This window comes from Lupinus angustifolius, chromosome LG05 (genome assembly GCF_001865875.1).
Source record: "Lupinus angustifolius cultivar Tanjil chromosome LG05, LupAngTanjil_v1.0, whole genome shotgun sequence".
NCBI classification, from domain to species: domain Eukaryota; kingdom Viridiplantae; phylum Streptophyta; class Magnoliopsida; order Fabales; family Fabaceae; genus Lupinus; species Lupinus angustifolius.
This window is the reverse complement of record NC_032013.1, coordinates 23415020-23440187: the sequence shown is the minus strand read 5'-3', so window position 1 is coordinate 23440187 and position 25168 is coordinate 23415020. Positions and strand designations below refer to the sequence as shown.

Here is a 25168-nt window from a genome sequence, read left to right as displayed (position 1 = left end):
TCAATAATGATATCTAATGATGTGAGACATAGACACTATATTCTTCTTTTATTTATGATAATAATAAGTAGAAAAACATAGACCTTACACATGTAAGTAAATGCTAGAAGAAGTGGAATACATGGTTCTGTGACCCACCAAATGGACCACTAGTTAGAGCCAACCTCCAATAAAACATTGCCCCCAGCATGCTGAAGCACCCCTTTTATGTCATGTCAGGGCCAACTAGTTTATGTGATATGACTTTTCATCACTGGTGAGATCACAAGTCACAGCTGAAAAATATAATATAAGATATTGTAAATTGTAATAATAACTAGAAAATACATTTTTGGGTTTAGTATAGAAAAACACAACATATTTTCATTGGTGGGTATGTTGGTTTCCGTTAATATAAGCTCATAATTTTGTATTTTAATTATTCATGATTGTATCATTTAAATCCATAGGTTCTAAATCATGAGTTCTAAGTAATGTTGATTAAATTGGACTGGTCTAACTATAGACCAGAAAGGGGAACAACTTCGTATAGGTCATAAAATTGTACAATTAGTTAGTCTACTTTAAACTACTAAAAACTCAGTCAAACTCCTTTAAGTTGGATGGTTGGATTTAGGGTTGGAAACGAGCCGAACTGAGTCGAACCATAGTTCAACTTGGTTCAGCTCGATAAGGATTGGCTCGACACAAAACTCGACTCGAGTTCAATACTGAGTTATTATTTTAGCTTGAGTTCGGCTCGGTTAAAGTTCACGAATTATTCGGTTCAGTTCGAATAATTCATTTGAACAACTCAAATAATTAATTAAATTTTGATAAAAAATACTTCAAAAAATTTATCTATATAAATATAATCTTATTTATATATATAATAACAATAAATATAAGAAATAATGTATGAGTCATAATAAACTTAAAAATTAGTTTAAATATATATATTGAGTAAGCTCATGAACCAAATGAGTTGAACTTTATCCAACTCAAGTTCGGCTCGTTTATTTAACGAGCTCAATTTCTAGCTCAAGTTCAGCTCATTTGGTTCATGAACCAAATTTATCGAGCTAAATAACGAATTGAGTTTCGAACAAATACCGAGTTGGTTCGGTTCATTGCCAGCCCTAGTTGGATCAGTCGTTTTACTCACATAAAAAGCCAAAAAGAAAATATACGTTTAAATCAACTGTGATTTAATCCTATGAAATATGTGACATTGTTCGGTTTAATCGAACAGTTTAGTCTGTTACACTAGTTAGAACCTTACAAAATTTCTTCTAATTTGATATCTGACTCGGCTATTATAGATTCGTTCCACCGATGGTTAGCATTGTTTGTTACAATTATATTTTAGAAAATCTATATATGGAATATGAATATAGGTGTTGAAATAATTAAGTTGGCTGGTCTAAGCCAACTAGAGAGTGCATATGATTGTGAGAATCAAGTATCATTTCCCCATTAATTAAAATCTCAAATTCATTGTTAGATGATGATTATGATTAATATCTTCAATTTTGTCTTCACCAACTTTGTGACAGGTGAAGTGCCTTATATGGTAGAACATCCTAGCCTAGGACATATGGTTTAGTTTTAGGTACAATCATTATCATACTAAATGTTGATGGCCTAACAATCTCCAAATAAATTTTCTACACGTCAAGTGTCATAAGGGACACAATGAAGAAAACCACACTTATAGAACAAATGGTATAAATTATGCCAACACCATAAAGAAAATAGAGAAATAAGATAGGATAGGTGATGTGATATAGAAAGAAAATAAGAAAGGTGGCATTGGACAAAATGATAAATTGGAACCAAATTGTACCTTGAGAAGCAAAAATCAAAATCATTTCATTGCTTGTGTAGGGAAATAATAATAATTGAGCAATTGTCAACACTCCTAAAAGCAATAGAATTGCCATAACAATCAAAGAACCCCACAAGAAAGAAAGAAAGAACAAAAGAAATAAAAAAAACATGTTTAAGACATGAATCTAATGCATGATCACATGTCCTATTTTCTGAAGTAATATATGAATGCATGAAACCAAGTTAGTTGAGGAAAGTTCATTCAATGTTAGCTAAACTGATTCGCCCCGGTCAAGCACTCAGAAAATGAGCTTACGGCTTGAAAATCTAACCCTCTTGTCCGTCCAGGTGCACCACCTTTTAGTGAGGACACATCCAACATGATCCTGCTAAACCAAATAGTAATCGAAGTCATTAATCAACTCACACTTTGATGCTGAATTAAGTTGTGTGTTCAGAAGAAGACTTACAAATTCTTTGAATCTTTGTCTAGTTCTGAAGGCATGCAGTTTATGATGATTTTGTCATCTATCTTTGACAATGAGTGGTCCATTGGTAGAATAATCTCTTTAGGTTCTGAATTGACATATTAAACACATTAGTCTATCTCCATGGCATTAAAAAGTAAAAACTACGAAATCAAAGAACAAATTTATCTACTTCCCAAAAAATCTTACCTGATTTCGGTGCGGCCGCAACGAAACCATCAAGTCCTAATAGTTTCTGCAATGATTGATATTTTTGTATCAGGATAAACTAATAGTTAATAAACTTATCACAGATTAGTCTAATGGTAGTGCCTGTAGGGATATCTTTGGTCAAAGAAAACAAAAAATGATAAAGTTCTCAAAGATTGAGCAAGTTTTTGCTTTAGCCAGATACCTTAAGTTTCTCATAACACTCCTCAAGGTTGTCGTTGTATAAGATAAAATCAAATATCTTAGAAGACTTTCCTTCCTTGATCTCAGCCTCGGCATTTCGTAATCGCTTCAGGACCTGTTCCTCTGTCTCTGTCCCTCTGGTTTCAAAGCATTGAATTTAGCATGAAATTGTATAATGTTTGAGGATTAAAAAGATACTAAGCAGCAATTACTCACCTGCCACGTAGACGCTTCTCGAGATCTTCCATCGATGGAGGACAGATAAAGATGAATATGGCTTCAAGAGAACTAGCCCTCACAGACCTTGCCCCTTGAACATCAATGTCAAGTATACATCTCTGAATGAAAAATATATATATTTCATTATCTTAGATGCAAAAGATCAAAATTAACTTATGGAGCAAGGCAATGCTTACAAGATTGAAATAATATGACACATAACAATCGATCTGACAAGATCAAAACAAATGTATTTCAATAACCACCCATGTTAAGAAAAACTTAACATTTCATATCTTACAAAATTGTCAAAACCAATCAATTATAAAGACAAATTTCCAGGAAAAGAATAGCTAGTTATTTAAACCCTTTGGTGGTTGTTTAATGGTCCGAATATCCAAGCTACCGATAAAATGTGTTATAACAATATTAAAGTAGAAGGAACTTACTTTCCCTGCATCAGCTACCACTTCAACAGCCTCAACACTGGTCCCATATAAATTGCCATGGACAGAAGCAAACTCGAGAAATTTCCCATCCTTAATCTCTTTCTCCATTAAACACTTCTCCGTAAAATGATAATGGACCCCATCTTTCTCCATATTTCTTGGAGCACGGGTGGTGTGGCTCACCGAAAACCCAAACATAGATGGGAATTCCTTCATGAGCATTGATATCAATGTTCCTTTACCTACTCCAGAAGGACCACTAATAACAATAGGTTTCTCAGCATTGCCCGTTACACCCTTACTCCAAGCAACAACCTCAGTCCCCAAATTCTTTTGCAGCTGCCTAACATATTCGGTATCAAACTGCCGATAATAAACAAAATGAAACTTTAGCACCTATTAGGAAAACTATAGAAGAAATCTACTATTGTATCAAAGTCTCCATGCATCAAAATAGTCCTTTGTTATTAGATTAATCTGCAAAAAACAACCTCCAAAAACCATATCTGATCATCTGGTTTAGAACCCTTCTTAAGAACTAATATTCGGTCTTTCAAAAGAACAGCCGAGTGGCCTTTGCATGACATAGGTTTTGTACCATGAACAGTTGGATGAACCCTGAAATTCAAAAATGGATATCAGCATCAAAAAGTTAAGAAAAACAGCTATGGAGCTAAGAAACCTTAGACTAACCATTCGCCACGGTTACGGTCAAAAATTTGAACTTCAATGGACAAAGTTCCATCATCAGCTCCACCAATGACATACTGTCAAAAAAATGGAGGCCCATTTTTGTTTTAGGCAGAAGATTGACTAGGTACCAACTAATCTAATCAATTACAAAGAACATATAATATATAGAGATAATCTTCATAGCATGTTGTATAAATTATACACTTACTGTTTTGTAACCAATGGTTGTATTAGTTTTGCAAGTTCCATTTTTCAATTCAAAGCCATTGAGAGGCTCATTTTGCAAGTCATCAACAAAGAATGCTGGTGCTTCTCCCTAGTGAACACAACAGAAGATTTATTATGATACATTAAACCAAAACCATTTTGATCGAAACCCGAACAACATGATCTATCTACATTCTACTTGAAACAATACATTTTTGTAAATTGTAAACATTCTATAATCATTAATGAGATTGCATGGGAAAAAGGGATGTTTACCATAGATATATGTGTTCCTGGAATTTTGGATTAAATCCTGAGTAAAATAACATAAACAATGATGAATATCATACTATAGGATCTACCCATATATACAAAAATGTAAATAAAATAGAGAACAGAAACTCCATTGAAATAAGCAGACATTACAAGCTTTAACTTCTAAAAAAACAAATATACCCCAATGAGATTTAAATAGAGACAAACCCAGATTCCATTAACTTTCAAAAAACTAGAGATTTATATAACAATAATTCAAAAAGCTTGGCTTCTATTCAATATATCTCTCTGAGCCGCATAACAAAAAAATGAAAAGTGGGGTAAGAAGAAAATGAAGCAAGGTAGAGAGAATAAGAAGAAAACCCAGATCAGAAATGGTAAAAAGGTGAAAACTTGAATAAATAGAGAGTGTGAATGTTGATAATACCTAAGGAAAGTTAGAAGTTTGAATGGTTAAAATGGTGTATATTGGGTTAGAGTTGTTGGAAAATAGAGAGAAAGAATGAAGAAATAGAAAAAAAGGAGAGAAGGTTGGGAGAAAAAGTGAGAAAGGAAATCATATTTGTAGGCGAAAAAGGAGAAGATTCAGAAAACAAACAAACACAAGGATCGGTTTTCGTTTTCTTCTCTACGCCTTCTTCTCTTTCTTTCTATGCTACTTTTTCTCAACCCTTCTACAATTCCAATCTCTTCTATTTATTTTCATTATTATTCTTTTCATTTTACAACTTATCGTAATTATCATATTTTCATATTCAATATCATATAGGTTTTATAATTCATCGTGATTTAACTTATCATTTACTAATTAAATCATGATAGGTGTCCAATTTTATTATTAAAATAATATTTGTATTTAAAAATCAATTAAGGTTAATAAATAAATAGTAGAGGATGTGTTAACCATATCAAAACCGTGCATTGCTATTTTATAAGTATTAAATTTTAAAACAGAAAAAATGTAACTTTCTCCCTTAACATGATATTGTTTTTAAAGACTAGAAAAGATTGCCGTTATGATTTATGTTAATTCAAAATTTGAATATTAAAAATGAATACATTTTTCCCTTTATATATGAGACTGTTTTTTTAATAGTTAAAAGAGCATAACTAATCTATGTTTTATGATTTGAGGCAGAGACAGAGAAGCATTCAACCTTGTTAGGTAAGTCGGCAGACTCGGTCAGCTGAATAAATTCTTAGCAGATACTTCACGGTGTCACTCAACATATTATTATATCATTTCAATATGTTTCACCCACTAATTATAGGTTCACAATTAAATGAATTGTAATAAATAAAAGGATATAATAATAATAATAATAATTATTATTATTATTATTATATGTGGATTTTTTTGTTTTTCGCTGTGTTTCTTTTCCAATTGAATAGTAGTCAAATTTAAATTAAATGTATATTATTAAATTAAAATCAATTAGAGGACATACAAATATGGTTAATATTAAAATTTTGTACTAAAATATATAATATATACAAATATCTATTAGAAAATTTACACACAACCTTAAAATCACAATATAGAAAATAATTTTTTTTACAGTTGAAAAATAAAGCAATTTAAAAATACATTTTTCAAAAATATAAATATTTTTAAGAGTGTTTTTGAATGATTTTTAAAAGTAATTTTTTAATAATTTTATTTTGAAAAATATTTCATTGAAATATGGTTCTTAAAATAATATATTTTTTCAAAAGTGTTTTTAATTCTAATAAAAAATCTAATAAATTGGATATACAGTCATCGAAACCTATGAAAATTGAGTTATAGGTGGATAATAATCTATCATTTAAGTTTAAATATAAATAGATTAGATAATTTTTATATTATTAATGTAAAAAGTTGTACTTAATCAATACGGGATCAATTTTTCATATATTATCAATGATAATTAACCCATCCTAAATATAGCCTATAATAATATTTAAATATGATTCACTATGCAAAAAAAAACTTTAGTTTTGAAATCAATATTTTGAGCCGTATCTATGGCAATAATTATCTCATCACATGAATCGCACTATTGTAAAGTGGGAGAGATATGGAGTATCTAGCAAGTCTAGTCTAAAAGTGAATGAATTAAGTCAAATACCTAATATTAGATTCCAAGTTGAATTGTCAATGAAGTTTTAATAATTAAGTCAAATACCCCAAACAAATATTATACTAAAAAATCCATTATAGTAGAATTCAATGAATTAACTCAAATTCCCCAAACAAATAGGTTGAGAGTTTTTATAATTCAGCTTGAAAATTTTCAGGATTACTACTAGTTTATCTTCAACAGAAAAGAAGTGTGTATATATTTATTGGTGCTATTAGAATTAAAATTTTAATATATTATCAATATTTTATAGATTATCTCTACACAGTTATATTTTTTAACAGCAAAAATATTTGTTATCTCAGTTCATGTCTCATATGTTTTCCTGAACCAATAATAATGAAACAAAAATAATAATAATAATAATAAATATTTAAAATTTTAAATTAATATAACATGTTTTCATTGATATATAACGTATGAGAGAGATAATCCAAAATAATATACCTCTATGGCTCTACATGTTGCAAATCCACCAAAAGAGAAAGTGTCATGCAGTAATCATCATAAGCAATCAAGGATTTTCTCATGAATAATAATTAATCTTTCCACTTAAGAAGGGTGTAGTCTAAAGTCACCTTTTGCTTCATTGACACATAAACTTTTACTTTAATAGTGGTATTAATCTAATAAAGCTTTTGTCTCTTTTACAAATAAAATAATTTAGAGAAAAATATCTAGAACCTTTTATTATATGTTTTGCCCATAAGCAAAATGACACTTACAATTTGCAAGCACCAAATGTGGCTCTATCCATGATTGGTGGAGCAACCCAAAATATTTGAACTTTGAATTGTTTTTACTATAATAATAACTAAACATATCTTTCACAAATTTGCATAACTTTATGCTTTAGCAAATTGGATGACCCAAAATATTTGTGAGAGAATCTCTTCTTTTTATATTTGTTGCTTTCACAAAGAATCGTTTCCCTTTTATCCTTCAAAAATCTATGATTGCTCTTTTTCTTTCCTCTATCAATCTCTTCCCTCAACTTGGCTTTCATAGTCAAACTTCATAGTCTCCACTACTAGGACCCAAAGAAAGAGAGGTTAGGATTTCTCTATTCACATTAACAAAAGGAAAGTCCATGTTATCCCATAAGTTATATTAATGTATGTATCGTTAATCGTGATTGTTCATAAAAATAGTTAATTATTAATTTTTAATTTAAATATATTTTTTTAACCAATCACAAACTAAGTTGATACAATAACACAACTTGTGAGACAACACATGTGCTCCTAACACAAAAAAAAAATGTAAATAATATAATAACTGTGCATAAATTTTTACACTAACATTGTATAGATATTACAAAATGGTAATAAATAGATGATAGTGAGTGCCAAATGGATATTAAATATATAGAGAATAAAATGTAGCATGCCTCGTGCCTAGGACTGAAACCATGTGGATACCTAATAAGTTAAGGGGTCCATCTTCAATAATCAATACATCCAATTGGGTGCAGAGCATCTATGTGTAACATGAATCTCTTCCATTGTTTTAATATTTTAAAAGCAAAATTATTTTTTATTCATTAACTTTGGGGATAACATATGGTACCCCTTTGTTTTTTTAGAGTATTTTTTATATACAATTGTACAGAAAAAAGGAAAAAATAATTTTTATACTTAATTTTTAGAGCTGACGATTCTAAATAGATTTACATATAGGGATGAGCATGAATCTGGGCCTTCTCAATTGTAAAATAATAATAAATTTTAGAGTTGATGATTCTAAAATTCAATTACATAGGCACTTATGATACTTTAAACTTATTTTTCTATACTTTTTCTTTGAATGTCATCTATCGTTACATATTTAGAATTACATGCTAACAAGTTTGTCATTGGAAAATGAAGTTTTAATCATTTTAATTTTTAAGAGTAATATATTCAATAATAAAGTGATTCTTTAAATGTGTCACTAAGTAATTTTTGAAAGTTTAAAATTCATTACTATGATTCTCTCATAAACTTAATTCGCACTACACAACGACATGTTTAATCGTTTATCTGTTCAACCTTAGTAAAAAAAAACTAATCTTTTTTGGAATACATGACTATCATTTTTTAGTGAATAAACTATTGACATTTTGATCATTCTAGGATCTAGTGGAGGCTTTACACACTGGGTATACGTCTGTTGCCCCACAATTTGTGTCACTCTGTGTGTAATGTACTTGTGATTGATCAGAAAAAATATATTTAAGTTAAAATTTAATTATTAAATATTTTTCTAACCAATCAAAAACTTATCACACATGAGTTGACACAAACTGTGGGACAAGAGACGTATTCTCTTTACACAGTAGACCAACAACACCTTCTTGGTTCTGAGATACATAATCAGTAACACTTTTCATTAAATATTAAGCAGATAATGCATCTTAAACTTAATTTTACACTACACAATGGCACACTTTAATCTTGATTCTTTGAGATACTTATTTGTAAAATCAATATGACATTTTCTTCATTGTTTAAAAAATATAAGTAATCAACTAGTATAATATAAGACCAAGGATGGATCAAAGGAGCAGTGGCATTTCTCATATATTTTTTACAAGTAGTTATGTGCACTTATATTTTTTATTTGTCTTTAAAAAATATATTTAGAAATATTTATTATACTCAAATATTATTTATTTAGTTGGATTGGATCCCTCCCTTCTTTGGTTCCTAAATTCACCTGGATTATCATTCCATATTATAATCTTCTCCCTAATGATGCTCAGAATCATAAAAAAAGTTAATACCATGTAAATTATTAACTCAACATACTTTAAAATTTGTATCTTCTATATAAACTTTAACTTTTATAATCCATTTCAAAGTCACTTAAATTTTGTGACATGACTCACCTAATTATCTTTTCATAATAACATGACTTAGGTTAGATTTATGGGATATTATTGAGATTAATGTCCTGAAATAAACGGGGTAGATTTAATACCTATCAAAAAGTGGGCATACCTTGCCGCATCACAAGTATTAATTTGAGTCAAATATAATATCGAACTATAGATTTAAGAAAGAGTTGTCCTAACAACTTTTCGTAAATAATAATAACCCCTATTTATTTTAGATTTGATAATGCGTAATCGCTAAAAAAAATTATAAAGAAGCATGTGACATTTTGAATAAGTATGAAAATCATGTACTTACATATTTGGAGGCAATTTAGGTTGTAAACAATTATATTAGCAAAAAAAGATAAGATTGAAGTACTATAGGTATTTAATCAAGCTTAGAGTATAAAGTTAAAAAAAATAAAAAAAAATGTAGTTGTCTATTACATATGGTACTGAATAGACAAAAAAAAGTTGCATTTGGTATGAAAAATGTTTGGTATTTTTATATTAATCTCAACCCTAAGGCCTAAGGATAAAGAATTATAATAAAATAAGTTTGCATTGGAAACCTGATTTCACTATTTCTCCAAATGTTTAATTATCCGTTTTCCAATACATTGTTATTATTTTAAATTTATTATCTCCAATCCTTAGGAATGAAACTAATTTTTTTTATAAAGATGTTTCTTTCTTTCTCTCCTATGATATGCACAATTTCAATGTTTTCACTAACTTCAATAACTTTTTGTCTCATAATAATCCCACACTCTGTCTCAGTGAATGTGCGGGGGAAACAGGTTAAAGAAAATGGGCTTTCACCAGAGCAAAACAAGTTTTTATGTTTGTTTGGGTCTACTAGAAGCTTCGAAAACTACATTTGACCCAGTCAAATAGATAATGAAGATAGTGGAATGAATATTTATACTTGTATTTGTAATTGGGCTTGAATTGGGCTTTGAGTAATAAAGGAGAAAAAAAACAGCTCTGGTTGGGTAATAGTTGCTTATTCATGAATAAATATCCACACATTAATTAATGGAAAATTTGTGTCTTTTAAATAAATTTCTTTGTTTGACATTAAGGGGAAAAAATATTTAACTAATGGATAAAGATTTCTCAAAGGATTGAACATGTTTAACTAAAACTAAATTCACTATTTATTTAAATTCACTATTTATTCTATTACTTAGATGAATCATTTAAAGACTAAGTTCATACAAATTTAGTGAACTACTAAATATGTTCAAGAGTTTTCCATGTTTGATAAAAAATACACATAAAAGCTTTTTGTTTGTTGGAGTGGTGGGAGTGGGGAACAGCACCATCTCTGTGCAGATAACAAAACACTAAACAACCTTAATATACACTATACAAATCTGTCTAGGATAACAAAACATTATAGGGAGTTGGTGAACTCTAGGAGATGAGGAGTGTTCTTAAACTTTTGGGTACCCAAACTTTATATTAGGGTTGAGCATGAGTCGGTAAGATTTGTCTATTCCTCGACCCTAAACGTTGATATAATCATTGTTTTTGAATCTGAATTTAATTATAGTCACGAATCTAAATATTGACTAGGTCAACTTATGGATCTAAACCTGACCCTAAATCCGATTAAATATAATGCATACTCAGTTAGATAAAATATTCTCAATATCATTTATTATTATGAATATGTAATTTGACATATGTACATATATTGTTAAATATGTATATATGATAAAAAAAATAGAGAATCAATGATACTTTCTACCAAAGAGATGTCATTATTCTATATATAATTCAATAGAGACACATACAAACATGATGAATGAGTAATCATGGACCGGATCCAGGCTGGGTCGTTTTTGTCTCATACTCAACCCTAAATATTGGTTGTGTCTAATTTTTAAATCTAAACCTAACCCTAGACCTCATAAAACCTGGTCCTATTTGAGTCCAATTATCGGTCCAAATTAGGTGAACGAGTAGGGTCGAATCCTACTCACCCATATTCTATAGAATTATTAAATTTTATGGTGAAATAATTCGTTGATATTAAAATAAAATTTGTCAAACCACTAATAAAATGAACTAGATTGGCCTCGAGGTATATGCCTTATAAACTCTATTTTATTTTTAGTGCAATTTATGACCCAAACCCCACACATGACTCATCAAATTAATTATTTTAATATTCATAAAGATAGAACCTAATCTGAAAATGTCCCACATGATTGTGGACATGAAACCTTTTTAATAGTTTAATATCTTCCACAAACCAAATTATTAAAATATATGGTTAATTTCATCCATCATGAACTCCATTAAAAAAGTCTTTTGTCACTTTCAACACAACCAAGTTCCTTCCTTGTCATGTACCTAAATTTGTTTGTTATCGAATGGGATGACCCACATTGCTGTTTCATCCTTGTATATATATTTTTACACACACTAGTTTCATCTAATATAATAACTACTATATACTCTAAGAAAAGTCCAATTAACACAAAAAAAGACATAGTAAACCTTTGGTATTTTTTTTGTTTGAATCCAATTATTCATGCTTTATATCATGTAAATCTAATTGAACCGTCTGTTATGAATTCAACTTCTAATATTTACTTTTATGACATAGTATAGCGTCATCGATGTTAATGATATTCAATGACATTATTATAAGTAGGAAATGTAATCCCATAATCTAATTAACACTTTTATATCATTTTTTTTACTGGAACTTACACATTAACAAAAATACTGAATTACACGGATTGAAAATCTATTATTTTTAGCTGTGTGTTTCATATTAGAAAAAACCTAATTTTTTGTGTAATACACAATTTACCATTTATTTTTATTACGGGTAAATAATAATAAATAATCATTTGATATTGTATAAAACTTTTACATTTTTTTATATTACCGAAAGTATCTTTTTATCTTAGAGTAATGAACTAATCTCTTTCGAGATTTGTGTCTGATCTTCTTAACAAATATCGCTATAAAAAATTAACTCATGTTGGTCATTCTAAAATCTAGCTATATCACTAAATCAACTCATGTTGATATAAAACTTTTATAGTGTTATGTATCAATTTTTTGTTCATTTTTTTACATTTTGAATTATTTTGACTGGTCCACGCCATTCATTAACTTGTGTGATTGAAACAACAACTTAGTCCAAAGGGAATATTTAATGATGTTGGATTTGGTGCTTTTGTGAGAGATCTACCTATGAATTATGGCCACGTGTGGGAGATCAACTTAGATTGAAGTGTCAAACATAACACGTGTCAAATCTCAGTGGCCTATTTCGTGCTATAATATTTTAGCTTGGTCACTCAGATTTTCTAGCCGACAGCACAAGTAAATTAACTTCATAGAAAAAATCAATTTTCATAGCTTCACTTAACTTATGATGATAATTTACAGCAATTTTGTCATTCACTTTCCTTCTTTTAAAATGAATTACAATTTAAAAATTCTCCCACCACTTATAAGTTCATTTTTGGATATACCAAACTGCAACCACTTAATTGACTAAGACAAAAATATAAACGGTTTGATATAAGAAAATTCCAGAGTCTTACAAGAGACACATTAATAAGTTTGTAGATGATATTGTATAATTTTGTACTTTAGTGGGATATTACAAAATTATTCACAGTTAACCTCGCATTGGATGCAATCCTATCCGAGCCGGGAATATCTATAGGTTTATGAGACTAACTCTTCTAACGAATATTTTTTCATCAACAAGACTCGAACCTGAAACCTTGCTTAAGGGAAATTAAATATATACCACTTGAACTAATATCTGTTGGTTGGTAGCTTAATATTCCAGCAATATTATGAGTTCAATTTTTACCATGGTCATTTCATAGTAAATCATCTATGAATATCATTTTACACCTTTCATGAGGCATATTACATATTTCATGATCTTGCAACTTTTCATTTCCTCCACTTTTATTATGAACAAATTAAGATGAGAGGGGGAAAACCTATCATAAGAAAAATAAATAATAATTCCAATATTCAATTCATTTTTTTAAGCAAAAATATATTGAAAGAACAGAAGGGTGCTCACCTATATTAAATGATAAAGTATACTTTAAATACTAAAATAAACAATAGGTCAACTAATACTTCCATTCAATCACTTCAGCAATGGCTGAAAGTTTAATATGAAATAGACATCCCTCTAAATTAGAGTATAATCACTTAAGTTGATAAGGCAATTGTTATAAAGTGATAATGAAGTGGGATTAGATATATTATAATTGCATATGTACGTGGACAAAAGCTGTACATAACAAAACAAATGAACACAATAGTGCCCTACCAAAAAAAATATCTGAACATTATTTCCTAATAAAAATTTCATGAATTCATATACTTTCAATCTGCATCGTTGAGGGTGTCCTCTAAGGGAGAGTACCTTCCCTCTTATTGCCAAATTAGGCTTGGCTATTTCACTATATGACATTAAGCATCTAATTTGCCTCAATATGCATGTTTTAAACGCATGCACCAATAATATACAAGTTTTATACACTATTTGTATGTCTATCATATATCATTTATTTTCAATCATTATCAACTTTTCAAAAAAGTAATATAAACAAATGATAGATGATACATTGGCTGTATATATTTTTATACCGACGATATATATATATATATATATATATTACACTTATTTCATATTAGAATGAGGTAAGAGGGACTTTTGAGAGATTTATCTCATTCCACACCTGTATTTTATAAATGATATATGTTAAATATATTTTATAACAAACTTAACCATATCTACTAGTTTCATGTTTTAATATTTACTTTGACTTCCTAACAATAGGAATATATGGAAGTTCAAGGCATCACTAGCAAACATAAAATTCTTTTACCTGATGGAAAAAGTCAAAAGTTGCTTTCAGAAGATTACCATCTAAAACTAAAAGCTATCATGGCATTAATTTATTTAAGATTTTGATCCTGAATTCTAGCTCTTTCTCCAACTCTATGAATGTGGTAAACTTTATTTACTTTGATTCATTAAAAACAAACACACTACTATGATTGGATGAAATCCCTTTACTTAACTCTCTTCTACTTTTGACTATTGTTTATTGACATCAAAACACAACAACACCTATCCATGTTGAATAATCACTTTGGTTCCACTAGCCATGGAACACAATATGATGATCAAGAAGATGAAGAAATAGTTAGAGAAATCCATGCCTTGACCCCTCCACCACCACCAACAAGACATAGCCATAGGCCATCTTCTATGTCCTTGGCTAGCACAGAAGGTGGTGCTTCTAGTGAGAATTTCACAAGCATGAGTAGAGAGTTTAATGCTTTGGTTATAGCAGGGTCAAGTATTGAACATAACAACATCACTACCCCTATGATGATGAATTATGGTCATGAAAATGAAGTAATAGGAGGCAACAACAACAACAACAATAATAATAGTAACAACAACTTGAGGAGAATTGGTGAAGATGATTTGATGGAAGAGACTAACCCTTTGGCTATTGTGGCAGATAACCACCCTTTTGATCCAGTTCCATCTTCAATAAGACCTAGTAGTGGAGGTCATAGTAGTGAAGAAGTGGTATCAGTTGAAAGGGTGAAGAAGGAAGAGGTTGATGCAAAGATATCAGCTTGGCAAAATGCTAAGATTGCTAAGATTAATAACAGGTTCAAAAGAGAAGATGCTGTGATCAATGGGTGGGAGAGTGAGCAAGTTCAGAAAGCTTCTTCATGGATGAAGAAAATTGAGGTAACATTTTCTCAATACTTTTGTCAATCCTATTAACATAAGCTATGAATGGATAATTTAAAATTGTATCTTCTTATGTTATTTAATTTATACAATATATCTTTGTACAACAGTTTATATTTATTTACTTGATATCAAACATGTGATAGTTTTACCAATATGTTAGAAACATATTATAAAAAATGTTTTCTCTTTTCTCTAGGTGTTATTTTGCATCTTAATCTCCATTTCCCTTGAGTTTATGATTATTATCAAGACTTGAAACAGTGTAGGCTTCACTGTTTATAGCTGTCTTAGATTGATCATTGATCTTTGTTCCAGTCAAATCAATTCATGAATAATAATGTTAGCTAGTGAGTGAGTGTCCTCGTGATTTTTTATTTATTCATATCATTATTAGTACTTTTCTTACTTTATTGATTTATTCATATCATTATTAGTACTTTTCTTAGTTTATACACATAAAAAGCTGGGACATTATTTTTCTTGGTTGTTGAGGATTTCAAATGAGATGGGAAAGAAAATTAGTGTGGTAGTCGATAACTTACAAGTTAAATAAATTGAAGAGTTGTTAAGAATAAAGTTGTACATGCATTAATATTGGTAAAAATGGTGTTACCTTTGATAGAACAATCCTCTTAATTTTGTTTTTGTTTTTAAGGATAAAAGTTTTATACCCTAATATATCGGTTCATTTTAACCTTTCCCTAATCTTTATTTTTTTTTAAAAATAGTGATAGTTCCATAAGATAGCCTTCTAATCTTGCTAGTGTGATATTTTTTCCCTTGAATTCCAAGGCTAAGGACTTGATCATATATTAATATAGCATAGGTTAAAATCATCATTTAAAATTGATGTAAATGCCACACGGGAAACATGTGTTAATCTTTGAAAAGTTGAGTTACTACTAAGTTCCTTGTTCAACAAACATCCCTTCTTTTCTTCTTATATTTTTTTTCTTGATTTGGCAATTTGAGGCTAAATAATCATCCACTTGTACATATGCATACATAAATATAAATGTGGATGAAGATCACTTGTCTAAACTTGGTGTCCTCAATCCTGTCTCATCTAATAATATAGGGTCACATCATTTAAAAATTTCAGCTTACTATACTAATAGAAAATATTCATTCATGTGCGACATTTTCTTCCCTCTACTGAAATAGAAGAGAACATTATGTGATACTGTATTATTAGGCGAGACAGGGTTGAAAACACCAAGTTAGAACAAGTGATCTTCATCCCATAAATGATAACCACCGAAATGGATGCCTTAAAGGGGCTATATAATCAATTGTAATAAGGTGTGATAATTAATTAAATTTTGATTAAGTATAGTAGTAGTGATTTTATTCTATAAAAAATCAACCTAAAAATTCACATAACCATAGCATTTTATAATATTCACTCACATTATATTGAACCAAAAAATCTGTGACATTGTGTAGAGGAAGCTTGAAGAGAAAAGAGCAAGAGGTTTGGAGAAAATGCAAAACAATGTAGCAAAAGCTCGTAGAAAAGCTGAGGAAAAAAGGGCTTCAGCTGAGGCTAAAAGGGGAACTAAAGTTGCTAGGGTTCTTGAGATTGCTAACCTCATGAAAGCTGTTGGAAGACCTCCTTCTAAAAAATCCTTCTTCAAACTTGTATAATATTAATATTTTATATTTGAAACCCCATTTTAAACACATTTTTAGGCAAATCAAAAAGAAGAAAAAGGAAAAGAATGAGAGAGTTTTATGAGTGTAATAGATGGCATTTAGTGCCATAGTATATAAGAGCACCTTTCATTTTTAGTTAACTAAAGGGTGCATAAGGGCTTGCATGACACTACCATACAGAAAAAGATAAGATAAGGAGATATGTAATTATGTATCATATTATGTGAAAAACCAATTGGAGTGTTTTTGATTAGTGTGTGCTTGGAATAATGAATATGCTGGTTAAACACTTTTGGCATTTATGTGTACATTTATGTAATATATATATAGTGAGATTAGGTTAGATTGTTGTTGTTTTTTATTGACAATTGTTAGTATGTTAGTATATTGTTGTTGGTGAGACTTCACTTTCAACCTCCTTCATCTTAATCATCAAACCAAATTATAACTCCGTTTTTTTGTTGATGGTGGAACTTAAATCCACAACCTTATACCCTCCATTTTCTAGGATTAGATTGTTGTTGTATATGACTTTTTTAGGTATACATATATTGCTTCTTTGAATTAGTTGGTACATATCACTTGCAAAATGACCACACCACACACCTAACTATACCTAATGCCAACCGACATTTGTATTGATATTCTCTAAAATGTGAGATTTCACCATTACCAAACTGTCCCTCACAAATCCACCATATAAGAATTTAATGAACCCTTTCTCAGGACAAAGAAAAAATGTTTACCATATTAATTGCATATCAATCTACACAAATAAGAAATTTCATGCTTAACGCGCTAAAAGTGCAATCCATAAAAGGTGGGATTCTGTCACATTTAAGACATAGGGCCCTTACAAGACAACCTTAAATGGTGGAGAGAGCAGTATATTCTTATACAATTCTTATCTTTAATTCCAAACTGTGAAGCATATAGTGAAAAAACATAAAATATTATATAATAATGCATTGATATAATGGTATAAGTCTTATTGAATCTTTAAGTTAAAATATCAAATGTTCAATATCTTATGGTAATATTTGTTGAAAGGACAGTAAAAAACAATAGAAAATGTTCATTGATCCGGCACACTTGTGAATCAGTGGAAGGCAATTTTCATCATTAATAATGAAGAAAAGGATTTGTTGCCGACATGGGGACAAATGTCAATTGTGGTCATATGATATGTTTCATAAAATACTTGGAAAATGTTAAGAAAATACTTTTTAAGAATTCAAAATAAAAATATTTGATTATACGATTTATTTCATAAAATACTTGAAAGTATTGTAGAATGTCTTAGAGACTCTGATTAAAGGCTTATAAATAAAAAATATGTATGGTAAATAATATTTAATGATATATTTATACCACTACTGTGAAAGAGTAAATTAAATTTGTAGAGTTAGAGTATCAAATTCATCCCTTTGTGAGAGTTGGGATAATTTTTATTCAACTTATGTTATATTATCATCTTCCACTTTCTTTTTCTTCAACATATTATATATATATATATTTAATTATGAGGTTAATATTGAGATAAGATGATATTTAAGTAAAAATATTCTTGAAATAGCCACTTTATCTAGGGTTAAATTTCACTTCTACCACAATCAACTACTTGGATATCTTGTACCTTTGTTTAAATGCATATTATATTTGGATCAACAATTGTTGTAGGTTAACTAAGGATATTTCACATGAGCTAATCTCTTTTGAATGTATAAGTATTCCTTCCAATAATGGTTACTCTTCTAAATCAAACATTGACATTCAACCTTGTATAATATATGGAAATTCAGTAAGACTTTAAACCACTTGATAAAATTTGACAATATAAACTTCCTGAGAGGGTGAAGGAAATCCAAAACCACCCGACAACCTATTTTGGTCTTTTATCTTATTTTTTAACTTTTAATTTGATCCTCCAACAAAAAATGTGTTAATTTAATCTTCTACCATTTTAATATTTGACAATTTTATTCTATCGTCATAATAATTTTAGATTTACATTGGGATGTACCAAATTATCGTCCAGAGATCCATTCCTAGTAGCCACAAAATCTCGGTTTTTCATTTGAAATTTAGAGAATTATAGCAATCAGGATGGTAAAAATGGAGAAATAATGAGTATAAATAAGATGGATATAATAAAAGAAAGAAGAAAGAGTAATAGAAGAGTTATGAGAAATAGTTTCCGATGTAAAACCTATTTTTTTATGGATGGAAAGAAATCTGGACGAAATGATATAGTGTCATAAAAATAAAATTGCTATGGCAAAATGGTAAAATTAAAAAATAAAGGATTAAATTTATATTTTTATAGGATGAGGTTGAAGCTTAAAATAAGACAAATGGGTAAGAGAGTATTTAAAAGGAGAGAGTGGGGTTAGTATTTTTACCATAGTACTTAGTATAGCTTGACTTAAATAGTTTTTACCTTTTAGACCCGAAATGGGGTTTTACTTTTTTATCTCAATAAAACAAGGTCAAAATATTTATAATTTTTTTAATCTAGTTTTATTCTCTATCATTAAATATAATTTTTACAAACAGTAACTAAAATCAAAATAAATAGATTTAAAAAAAAAACTTCAATTTGAAAGGTAGGGATTGAAATAGGAGAAAGATTTGTATGAAAATACATATATGTAAATACAATAAATAAAATCTTAACAGTGCATTAAAAATTTAATTTTAATTAATATTTAGTCATAAATGATAATACAAAATATATAAATATATTTATATCTAAATATAACATGTTGATCTGGATATTCATTATTTAGCCACCAACTAAATGGACATGAGGGCTTGAGCTATCTGGGCCTCACTTCTCAAGTTGGGCTTCTTATGGGCCTGTATCTTGCAAAATTGTTAGGAAAATATGGTATGAAATAAATTGTATTATATGTTCACAATAAAATTTGATAGATTTTAAATCAGTAATAATGCAGTCTCATAATCTTAATTATCTCATTGATGTGAAGAAGCCTACTTCCATAGGAAATAATCTTAACATTAGTCACAATACAATTGATTCTCATTTTAAGGAAGCTAATTCAATAAATATTATGCCTTCAAAAGACTTGATTAAAAGAATGTTGTAGCAATGATTGTTTCTGCTTTGAAAAAGATTAACCTATACTTCATCACAAGAATGATCAGAAGTTATTATTTTTACACATATTTTTAATGACAAAAATATGATTTTATGGTAAAGAAATATATAAAAATGATATTACATGTTGTTTTTTGTGTATTATCATGTGACATTTGCTTCTTTATTAATGTAGATGATCCTTACTCGCTTCATTGTGGGTTGGAGAAGACTTTGATGCACACACAAATAGAACACTAAGATTAAATATATTAAAATTAATGATAATAAAGAAAAGATAAATATAGAAAAATAATTTTTTATGTGTGTTAACTATATATATTAATAACATACTACACTAATTGGTATGTGCTTTATGTTTCAAGATGCAATTAAATAACAAGGTTAGTTAAATGAGTAATAGATTACTTTACTTAATTCCATGTGTTAATTAATGACATAACTTGTTTACTACACCCGATTTAATTAATGAGAAAAGTCAAAATGATGAATTTCAACGACAATGTGTGAAAAATGGACTCTATTTAATTGTAATTTGCGGATAAGAAGCTTCCATGAAATAGTAAATGTGTGGTGAACTTGGATGAGACGAAGGAACCATCAAATATCCACTTCAGATTTTTTTAGAGGATATATATATATTTATTTTATATATATATATATAGCATCGATGTGTATGAATATTAGCTACATGCATGGGATATGCCATTCTTATTCTCATTGGTTTAGTCAAATAAAGTTGACTTTAATGGTTATGACGGTTTTGTATAATCAAATTATTCATCTTTAATTCGGATTTTTCCACGTCAATAATTTCAATGCATGCCATTTTGGACAAGATTCACCATAAATGGGGTAGGAGCATACACGTTTGGGAATCTTAAAAAGAGACTGTGACTTTATATACTAGGACAATTACTTGATAAGTTACTTAAAAGTTTATAATGAAAAATACGAGTTCATAATCTATATGTATGCATGAAATAATTCATTAGGGGTCATAAGATACATCATATATAACTTATTAAATACAAGCTTATAACTTAGTTGCTTATTGATATATACAAGTTAGTTGAAAGCTTATAGTTGATTAAAACAAAACTATTTAATAAGATTAGTTGATAAGCTATCTAATAGAGGTAAAATGATATATGTATTTATAAGCTATCTCAAATAGTTTACCTAACATAGTTTTCTAAGTTAGTGACTTATTAAATATGTCACTTTCTCAAATATAATCAAACATATTATATTTTATCAAATAAAACATAGTCTTCTCAAAAAGCCCATTTGCAAAACACAATTAAGTATTTTGTTTTTGGTCAAATAAACTAGTTGATTAGCTTATAAGCTCTTTGTTGGAGTTATTTGTTAGATGGAAGCTTATAAGTCACCCATAAGCTTATGATGTAGTTGGAATTGAAGCTTACAAGCTGTGAGCAGAAATTAAAGTAGGAGTTGGTAGGTTAATTGACTGAAATAGATTTGTTTAGTAAAATTAGTCTATAAACTAACTAACAAATGCAAAATAAGCTCTTAGCTTATAAGTCATAATATGCATAAAATAGTTTATTAAAATGAGCTTATGAACTAGTAGCTTATTAAATAAACCCTCTCCCCAAACTTAATCATAAATCTTATTTTTGGTCAAGTAAGTTAGTTGTCTAGCTTAAAGTTACACCATTGTCTTACCAAATTAAAAACATACATGAAAGTAAGTACTTTGAAATCACATTAGCATGTTCATCAAGAGTAAAACTTCAAAACTAAACTTTTCATAATAAGCACATGTCAATATAGACATGGTCAATGAGAATCTGATTAATCATTAAAAAATCAATCAATGATAAATCAACAAAACTAAAGTTTTCATATTCATTTTTAGAAGAGTGAAGATTCACTTACTTCAAGAGTAAGTTTTTTAAATTTACTCCTCATCCAATTGGATGAAGATATCATGTACCTATTGGTATCCCTAATGGTGTACCAAGATCAAAATGTGTTATTTAATTGAGAAAAAAATTATAAAAAATATAAATTAATATTTTATATTATTTTGAGAAATGTTGTTAGTTAGAGACACGAAGACGGAGTTTTTTGGAACAGAGGATCCTTGTTTCATCCCATCCATCAATTTTATGGACATTTAATAGTTTAGATCTAGTCACTAATTCCAACCATTGGATTTTCCTATAATTCATGGTTAGGATAAGAAGTAAAAAGTTTAAAAAACTTACTCTTGAAGTAAGTGAATTTGGATGGAGATCTCATGTCCCCATTGGTGTCCCAAATGTTGTTCCAAGTCAATCAAAATGCATCATTTAATTGGGGAAAAAAAGTTATAAAAAATAAAATTAATATTTTATATTATTTTATGGAATACTATTGGATAGAGACATGATGACAATAACTTTTTGGGACAGAGGATCTCAGTCCAAGTGAATCCCTCCTCTTTTTAGGTTATTCTTGATGGATCCCTTAAGTCAATTATTTTGGAATCAACCCAAGTGAAAAAAATCAACCCCTTCCTCTTTTATGAAAGCTAACAACTTATACTAGGGTATGCAGCATACCCTGAGCACATTTAAATGAAACCACATGGTACAGCAGAGGAAGGTGACCTACATCTATATTAGCGGTTAGCATCAACCAACTACCCCAACATGTCCCTATTTAATGTTTGCATTATCCACATTATTTTCATCAAACAAGGAATAGGCTTTGTATAATCTAAACTAATAAAAGAAACAATGGATTTCAAGATTGCTTCTACTTTCAAAATAGTTATTTTGGAAGCACACATCTTAATTTCTTAAGATGTGTGTCATTCCATGTATCATTTCGTTTTTATTGGTCATAAAATTTAAAAATTTAATTTATATTTAATGCTTTTCTAAACAATAAGAAACAAAAGATATACGGAATAGTACAAATTTTAAGATAGAAAATATGACTTTATTATTTAGTCTGAGAAATTGGAAAAGAATGCCGTATCCTTAAAGTCAATATATTTTTTTCCTATATAGTACATGCATTTTTTTAAAAATAATCAATTTGGTCTAAAAAAAATAGTAAACATTTAATGGAAAATCATATTCATTATTTTTTAAAGTATTAAATATTTAGCTCTTCAATATATAGTTAATCATTCTATAATAAAATTAGCTCTCCCAATTTCATGTTTAAGACCCAAAAAGCAAACATCTACCAAAATCAACAACCAAGTGTCATATTATATTATTTTCTATGTCGTTCATTTGATATGGAATTTATACATAAAATAGGAATTATTGTTCATGGTGTGGTACCCATGAAAACATTTTTGTTTGTTTGAGGAATGGACCATGCATGTTTCAATTTCAAATATTATAATTGAGAGTTTAGATGGTCGAGTTTGACTGGTCTTTGGTCTGTTACCAAAGTCACTGGATTTGTATTGTCTACTTTCAACCCATCTTTTATCTTTCCTCTTTATCTTTATTATTTTTATGTTGTCCTAAAACTATATATTATACCAATAAAAATATATAATGTCAATTAAAATAATTAAATATTTATTATTTTTATATTTTTTGTTTCAATATCACTGATTCAAAATATGATTTAAGATACAATTTAGAACAATGATGTTTGAGTGAAAACATTTGTAGATATTGATCTTGTGCCTCTGGCATGCTAAGCAAATGCTCTCCCTCTCCTACATGATTTATCATTTATGTCATATTTTAGTTTACCCAAAGATAAATAAATTGATAATTGATTCTATTATAAAATTTATGTGCATAAATATGCGTTTGTCAAGTTCCATGTTACTTTTTTAAAGTAGTTAAAAATGTACCCTAAGACACATATTAATATAGGGATTAAATTATTATCCGATATTTTGTATCACTTTATACATCAAAATGTATGAAATGATTTTTTTGATCTAAAACAATGACATCCTCAATCAATAATATGCTATGCTTGAGTCAAGTAGTAGAATTAGAAACTAAAAGCTTTTTGTATCAAACTCGAACCTAAGAATTCTAGTTAAATTAGAGCACTTTCTCACCACCTTGTTACTGTGTAGGAATTGATTGAAATAAAATAGACAAGTTTACAAATTTATCAATAATTGTTTTTGCCTAGTCTTATTATTTTAGCATATGAAATGACACAAAATATGAGACATTTTGTCCTATTAAAAAACCTATAAATAAACCGGTTTGAACTTTGAATAAAGGAAATAAAGAGAAAATTAATTAGCAACAAAATTCATTTCTATAACTTTCTTTGACTAGTTTCAGTCCTCCAAGATAATCTTTTCAAAGAAACCAAGTTGTAGTAGATATTTCATTCTACTCATTTCATTGAACGTACGTTGAAATCATTCACATGCAATGAAATAAATTAAAAATTAAGTAAAGAAATGCAATTCAATTTTTATTTATAGCAAGAGTACTATAGCATTTCAATTTTGTATTCATTTTCTATTTCCGGATATAACTCCTAATTATTTTTGTAAAGTCAACAAGGAATCCATACACTGATTGCAATTTTGGAAAATTATTAGTTGGATTTTTTGTTAACATTAGTAGTTGGATTTTAATATTGAAGATACTTCTTTAATTTATTCATAAATAAAAGCCATAGAGGTGCAAATGTAGTAGCTAGAGATGCTAAGTATTATGATGAATAATTATTTTCCCACATAATGAGAAAGATAATTGAAAGGAAACAGTTAATGTTTTGTGTATAATTGAAATTAATCTATTTTAATAAAGTGACCAATGTCAACTTTAAAGAAAGAAGAAGAAGAAACAAAATAAGAAAGTACAAAATGTGTTCACTTTATTTATGAGCAGCTTAGGACAAATTTAATATATGACTATAGTTGATATGATTGGATGATGATGAGATAAATAGTTATAAAAATTACATTAAAATAATTATATTTGTTATTTATCTTATTTTTAGTCATAGATCTTTCTTCACATGCATGCCATTATTGGCATCACCATGTACATAAATTCTCTAAAAAATGTAAGGAGACAATCCTCAACAAAACTTGAGAAATTTCAAGTCTTTGGATATCACTATTGGTTTTGCTTGA

At 28.7% G+C, this 25168-nt stretch overlaps 2 protein-coding genes across 5 annotated transcripts; one reads left to right on the top strand and one right to left on the bottom strand.

Annotated features, from left to right (window-relative positions):
* Positions 1829-19317, bottom strand: LOC109348231 (guanylate kinase 2-like). Of its 4 annotated transcripts, none has more exons than XM_019588540.1 (11): positions 19284-19317; positions 4535-4580; positions 4260-4367; positions 4052-4125; positions 3850-3976; positions 3359-3721; positions 2907-3028; positions 2692-2827; positions 2487-2532; positions 2280-2385; positions 1829-2198 (listed from the first exon to the last, which is right to left on the bottom strand). In XM_019588540.1, the coding sequence occupies exons 2-11, from the start codon at positions 4535-4537 to the stop codon at positions 2078-2080; spliced, it is 1206 nt and encodes a 401-aa protein (XP_019444085.1). In that variant the 5' UTR covers positions 4538-4580; positions 19284-19317; the 3' UTR covers positions 1829-2077. The 4 variants fall into 4 exon arrangements, with proteins under 4 accessions (XP_019444085.1, XP_019444084.1, XP_019444086.1 ...); XM_019588539.1 differs by lacking the exon at positions 19284-19317 and adding an exon at positions 4962-5198 and having other exon boundaries at positions 4535-4571; XM_019588541.1 differs by lacking the exon at positions 19284-19317 and adding an exon at positions 4962-5198 and having other exon boundaries at positions 1829-2195; positions 4535-4571.
* LOC109348232 (dual specificity protein kinase shkE-like) lies at positions 14527-17239 on the top strand. The gene is made up of 2 exons (XM_019588543.1): positions 14527-15290; positions 16743-17239. The coding sequence occupies exons 1-2, from the start codon at positions 14658-14660 to the stop codon at positions 16941-16943; spliced, it is 834 nt and encodes a 277-aa protein (XP_019444088.1). The 5' UTR covers positions 14527-14657; the 3' UTR covers positions 16944-17239.

Coding starts and splice junctions, on each gene's coding strand:
- LOC109348231 (XM_019588540.1), bottom strand. Junction 3,029..3,358: donor TGGTAGCTGATGCAGGGAAA/GTAAGTTCCTTC, acceptor TTTTTCATTCAG/AGATGTATACTTGACATTGA. Junction 2,533..2,691: donor AGTGTTATGAGAAACTTAAG/GTATCTGGCTAA, acceptor CAATCATTGCAG/AAACTATTAGGACTTGATGG.
- LOC109348232 (XM_019588543.1), top strand. CDS start 14,658: ATGTTGAATAATCACTTTGGTTCCACTAGCCATGGAACACAATATGAT. Junction 15,291..16,742: donor CATGGATGAAGAAAATTGAG/GTAACATTTTCT, acceptor GACATTGTGTAG/AGGAAGCTTGAAGAGAAAAG.